General features: G+C 28.8%; 1 protein-coding gene across 1 annotated transcript in view; it reads right to left on the bottom strand.

The window, feature by feature from the left end:
• Nucleotides 1-1,392: 1,392 nt before the first annotated feature.
• LOC108767650 (GATA zinc finger domain-containing protein 10-like) overlaps nt 1,393-6,599 on the bottom strand; it is an 84,822-nt gene continuing 79,615 nt past the window's right edge. Inside the window, exon 3 of the mRNA XM_018517621.1 lies at nt 1,393-1,515. Within this exon, the coding sequence (XP_018373123.1) occupies nt 1,393-1,515 (123 nt within the window). The remainder of the gene's footprint in view (nt 1,516-6,599) is intronic.

Genomic DNA, 6,599 nt, shown 5'->3' with positions numbered 1-6,599 from the left:
ACGAATGATTTTATCGCTTAATTATCTTTTTATAACAAATATTTTTTCAAATTCGTTATAATCATCCATTATTGGAAGACTGATTTAATTTTTTATTACGGTCAAAATGACAAAAAATCAAGTGTAAGAGGAAAGACTATTCTTATTTGTTTTCGAGCACGACATAGTGCTAGTTTTGTTTCTTCTTTTCAAAGTTTGTCTTAGATTAAGAAAACATTAGAAAACATTAATAATTTAATTTTCTGTTAAAACTGAAATATTTCTATTATAATTTTGTTACCAATACCCTCTTAATAATAAAAACCCACCTTATAATAAAAAAACTCTCTAGTATATACCTATTTTTATCTCTGAAAATAGTTCAAACGTAATATATCAGTATTGGTACTTTTTACCCCATTATGTGGAACTTCTTGCCCCACATATGTGGTAAGAAGTGCCGAATAACTTCTTCTGTAAAATTTACGATATCTTTGTAATGAAGGGTATATATGTATACTTTCTTGCATGTATTTTATAGTCAAAGGACTCTAGTTTCGAAAAATATCAACACGATCTGTGTGAGTTAAATATTCTTTATTTTATAGCAAAAAATGTCAAAAGTGGCCCTTTACTCCCCGGTCTACCCTACATCATCTCGAGAGTATTAGGCTAAAATTGCATTAAAAAATATTATAAATTTAAAAAATTATAATTTTTTAAGTAAAAATTACTTTTTTAAGTAAAAAGTACACATTTTTTCGAACTTAACATGTTTACGGTTTTTTTTAATGTTAAAATTAAATTTTTCAATGAAACGCTATTGTTCTATTTTCTTAAAGAATGCAATTATATACTGTAGTTTTTTTAAATCATTGCAACTAATACTATCGATTTGATAACACTTTAAAGATGGGTCGGATTATTTTAACTCACAGTAACCATCGTGGCTTTTTTGAAAAAGAACCATGAAGAGTTAATATAAAAAAAATTCAACAAGTTGTGCGTGCGCGGATACTAACGATATTTTCTCACCGGCCGGATAATAAAAAAGGACCAGATAAAACCAAATTCTGGATACTTCCCGGATATCCGGTACACCCCTACTCATTATTATATCTGGCTTACATATATCTGATTGGTTTGGCTCTATACGCTTACTTGACTCCCCTTATGGCCTTTATATAATCTTACAATATTTCTTTCGATAGAGAGGGCCAATTTAAAGGCAACGTTACCTCCCTTCCCACTTCGAACGCGATTTCTTGTTGACCGATTTGAGCAACAAATTAGCACATAAATAGCACTAAAATTAATGAATGCGAACTCGATTTGTGATAGTAAAAAAATCTGTTTAACAGGGATGATATCTCAAACTTTTTTACTATTTTATTAAGACAAAAATATTATTACTTACTTCTGTGGCTCATTAGGATCTCTCTTTTTCTTCTTTTTTTGGGGCTTCATTTTTCTTTGATTCTTTGCCCCAACATCAGCTGCTTCTGGCGATGGTGGCTCACGCTTTACCATAGCAATCTGGAATAAGAAAAAGTATTTTTTAAAATATTCAAAATTTTTAATAAACTACAAAATATTTTGGAAAAATTATTAATTACAAATTGATTTGTACAATCTTTCTCGGGATGGTGGTATTAATACAGCAGATACTAATTATATAACATAATATAAATACTAATATAAAATTGCTTTGAACTAAATTGCTACAGAAAGTATTGTAAACATTAAATATATTTTTTACATGTATTATGTAACATATTATTACCCTTTAATAAACATGTAAATAATAACTGATATCAATATGTATAATTATAATTATATAAAATATATGTACATATGTACATATGACGGAAAAAATTAATTTAATATATTCAGAAACAAATTTTTAATCGGATATAATGTCGGATATTAACACTTTCTTTGGGATCCACATAAAAGTTCTAATCTTGGAAATAAAAAGGCCTGGATATGGCATACCCAGGCCTTTTTATTTCCAAGATTAGAACTTTTTTGTTTTTAAAAGGTGGGTACCGTCTTGGGTCAGAAAATAAGCTTTATGGTTTTATCTTTATATTTCATAAAACTTTAGATAATTTGCGAGGATTTCAGGAAATGTCAGGCATTGAAAATTGCCATGGGGCAATATGGGCCATACCATATACCCAAGTGTGACATTTAAGATAGTATTTGGTGGTCAATGTAAGTTATAATATACTTTTGCTCCAATGATCTTAATCTTGATAAATGTTATCCAGATCATAATTCTGGACAACATTTAAAAGGTTTTAGCCGTCTGTCGGACACCTTGAGTAATTAATGCTAATGGTGGCGGAACTGTAACTTTCAAGCCTTATAACTCAAAAAGTATTCAATGAAAAAATATTTCATTATAGTGTTTTGTAAAGCTCTCAAGATAAGCTATAAGAAATGTAATGAAAAGTGAAGTTTCATTAAAAAATTCAAAGTAACCTTGCGCTGACCTTCACAACGCCATCCAAGATCAAACCAATCTTATGTTCCCCTCGAAGTAAAAAAACTTTTCTATCTGAAACATTTTTCGATCTATCGCAGTATTTCCGAGATATTTCAGTGGATCCTTTAAAACGGGACACTCTGGTGTGCGTGCGTGCGTGCGTGTGTAACCATTTATGCAATATAAATACTTATAATTACAATAAATATTTTTTATGTCAATGTTAATTCTAGAAATAAAATTTTGGTTCATTTTTGTTCCAATTTATTATTCAACAACAGAAAATATATGTTTTCCTTCCAAAATTAATTTCAAATTTTCTTCATTTTCGTCCCTTTAAATAATTATGTTTTTTAAAAGATATAATAATGCAGTATTTTTTTTCTGAAAGTTCGAAGTTTTTACTTTGAAATTTACAAAATGTATATTTAAAATATTCTTGTAACTTACGAAAAATAATTTTTAAATGAAATGTGATTTTTTTCGAAACTATTATTTACTTTAAAGCTTATAACTTTTTTATTAATAAGGATACGTACATTTGCTTGGACCGTTATATTCCTTACTGCCTGACGTTTCGATTGAAAAAAAATTTGTTAAAATATGTTCATTTTTATGAATGTTCTGAGCAATCCAAGTTGGCTTGAATATACCGTTCCAACTGTAGCGTATACGTTACAAAAGGGATCAAAGTGTTTTTAAGGGTTAATGATATCCTCTATCTGGCCGGATAATAAAAAAGGTCGCATAAGATTGAATACCGGATACTTCCGGATATCTCTCCGTAACATTCCTACTCCTAATATTATGTTTAGTCTACATATATCTAATTAATCTTACGGCTCTATGCGTTGAATCAACAGTCTAATTGGAAAAAAATTTTGTTTGTAACCCTTAATCGGGCGCGCCGCGGCACTGATTGCTGCAAAATTTGTTTTTCTGAAAAAATCATTGATAATGCAGATTTTTTTATCACCGATCTAAAACGGTATTTAACGTCTCAATCATAAGATAACGGGATTGTCGTATTTTTCCCATTAAGTTGAGCTTCTTATCCATTTTAAAATCAGTACGATACGTTTTGCAGCACGGAATGTCACGCGCGCGTTAAAACGTAAATAAAATCTTGCTTATATAAATAATTGTAATAATGCGAGATGTTGAAATGTTCCCCACATTTTAATTTATTTTTACTCGTATTAATGTTTAATATCTTTTTAGATTAGAATTAGGTAAAGTTATAAACAATAAGAATCTTTTTTTAAACCGTAACATGTGAGAACACAATCAATACCAGAAATTGAAATGTCTATACGGTCGAAGCTAGATCCTTAATGCTTAAATAATTCAGTATGAATTATACAGGGTGTTTTCAAATTCGCGTCCGCGAAGTACAAGACGTCATACTTTACGCTAAAAGAAACAATTTTTTCCTTTTGCAAAATTGCGTTTGACAAGTAGTTTTTGCAGGAGTGCAGGTTGAAGTTTTACGAGTAAACGCAAAAATTATTTATCGAATGTAATTTTACTGTAGGAAAAAGTTGTTCGTTTTTTAGCACAAAAAACAACTTTTTCCTTTAGCAAAATTGCGTCTGATAAGTAGTTTTTGCAGGAGAACAGGTTGAAGTTAACAAATAAGCGCAAAAATTATTTATCGGACGCAATTTCGTTAAAGGAAACGGTTGTTTGTTTTAGCATAAAGTATCACATCTTGTACTTCGCGGGCGCGAATTTAAAAACACCCTGTATATGTGTTATACACTATACATGCATATATACTATATTTGTAGCTATTCAAACTGCGCACCAAATTGGTTTCCCTCTGAGTAATAAACGCAATTAAACTATTAGAGGAAGGTCACCGATACCGACATACTACTTTTAGACAATTTTCTTAAACAAAAGGTAAAAATACAACTTCAAAAACATAAATACAAAGTAAAAAGTATCTTCTATCAGTTAGTATAAGCAATTTTTATAATACTGTTTGCAATTTTGCAATAATTAAGTTTTTCGTAAATTATGCAAAAATGAGCGTTTGACAAAATGGGCTCCAAAATTGACATAGTAGGCAATAATACCAACATTCCTATTCTATAAATAAAGATATATCCTATTCTGTATAGAAAACTAATTTATGAAACTATAAACATTTAAAATGACATAATATTATCAATAATACAGTCACTATTATTTTAATTGCGCAATTTGCAAAAGAACACCATAAGAATTTTCTTCTCGGATTCATAGAATTGGTTTTTAGCTGATTTGGTATAGAAATAAGCCACAAATATATGAATTATGAGTTTGTACTTCTTTTTAATTAGCTAAACAGATCATGATTTTATTAGTATTAATAAAGTACAATAGTTAGTTTCAGAGAAATAAGGGGGTGTCACTTTAGGAGACCTATGTCAGTATCGGCAACTTTCCTCTATAATAATATCATGAATTAAATTAAATTGACAAGGAATTCTTAATAATTTGATGCACAATCGGACATCAACATTAGAAAGATGTTAATGTGCTGAAAAACTGTAAATAAATTTATTGCGAAAAATATTATCTCTATCGGGAGTCGAACCTAGATCTCTTCCGTATTCCGTACGAGCGCCCTAAGCCCTTAGACTACCGAGACCTTAGTAATATTCTTTGCAATAATCAATATATTTAATAATATCTTTCTTTCAGGCGACGCAATATAAAAACAATAAGAACTTTATTTTAGACATAACATGTAAGAATACAATCAATACTAAAAATTGAAATACCTATAACGGTCGAGATCCGGGTTCGACTCCCAGTCGAGATAATATTTTTTGCAATAAATTTATTTACAGTTTTTAAAAGCGCACAGTCTGAAAGACTGCAAATATGGTATATATACATGTACATATATAATATATGTATATATAATTCACATTGAATTATTTAATCATTAAAGATATAGTTTCAATCTTTGTAGGCATTTTAATTTCTAGTATTGATTGTGTTCTCATATGTTACGATTTAAGTTAAGATTCATATAATTACTATTATTTTTACGTTTTAAAAAGATTATTTTATATTATTATTCAATAAAAGCACTGTTATTATTTTCTTATGTTTGATTGTAAATTAATGTCTTTATTTTTAGCAAATCTTTTAATTTTTATCTTATTTTTAATTTTCTAGTTACATGTAGCCAAATTTTTAATTATATAAGAAAGTAGACACAAAATTTTAATATTATATTTAAATAATAAGGTAATTATATACATTAACGGACATCATGCCGATGACTTTGCCCTTAACACATGTTGTCGAGGTCATGGCCCTGAGCGACCTCCGACAGGTTTTAGGTGGTGGTCGTCCTTCGTTAAAAAATTATTAACAAAAAAAATTTAAGAAAAAACGTATATGATATCCCTTTTTCACTATATAAAACAAAAATTTTCTGCTTTATATATTTTGCAATCGTAAATTAACAGGACTCTTAATATTCGAAATACGACGTGATATACAAGGCTAATAAGAGTCAAAAAACGTAATGAGACTCCACTGTTCTTTTCATAAGATTATAATTAAAAAAAGATAATAAAACAATAACAGAGAAAATAAGAAAAAAAAACATTAAAAAATAATATTACATGTTTCGATCTTACGTTTAGGTCCTCTTCAGATATACAAAGAAATTTATAAGTACAGTAAAAATTGATATTCCACGATAAAAAAGCGACGATTTTGTTATTTAGTCGATGAGTGTTAGATCAGAGATACGGAAAATTGCTCATCAAACGATTAGTTGACCAAATACGAAAAATTTCTCGTTATTCGAATAATATGTTTCCATACAGACGTACACAAACGGTATCTAAGTTATCCTAATTGCAAAGAATTCGTTACTCGCATATCTTTAATGTTAAAAAAAACGTTATGTTATATATTTTTTTTAAAGGTATAAAGGACCAACATTGTTGGTCAACTAATCTCTTAGATAAAAATAAATACTTTATTTCTTTGAACGTTTGCACGGTCTATGTTCACTGCTACAAAATCAAATTATTGCTCAATAACGACAATTATTTATTGTTATAATAGGATTAATTAAATGGTTGCAATATGGTTCTGTCTCATTATTGTGATCAAT

Source organism: Trachymyrmex cornetzi, unplaced genomic scaffold, assembly GCF_001594075.2.
Source record: "Trachymyrmex cornetzi isolate Tcor2-1 unplaced genomic scaffold, Tcor1.1 scaffold711, whole genome shotgun sequence".
Classification (NCBI taxonomy): domain Eukaryota; kingdom Metazoa; phylum Arthropoda; class Insecta; order Hymenoptera; family Formicidae; genus Trachymyrmex; species Trachymyrmex cornetzi.
Note: the sequence above shows the minus strand (reverse complement) of the source record. Positions and strands in the feature narration are given on the sequence as shown.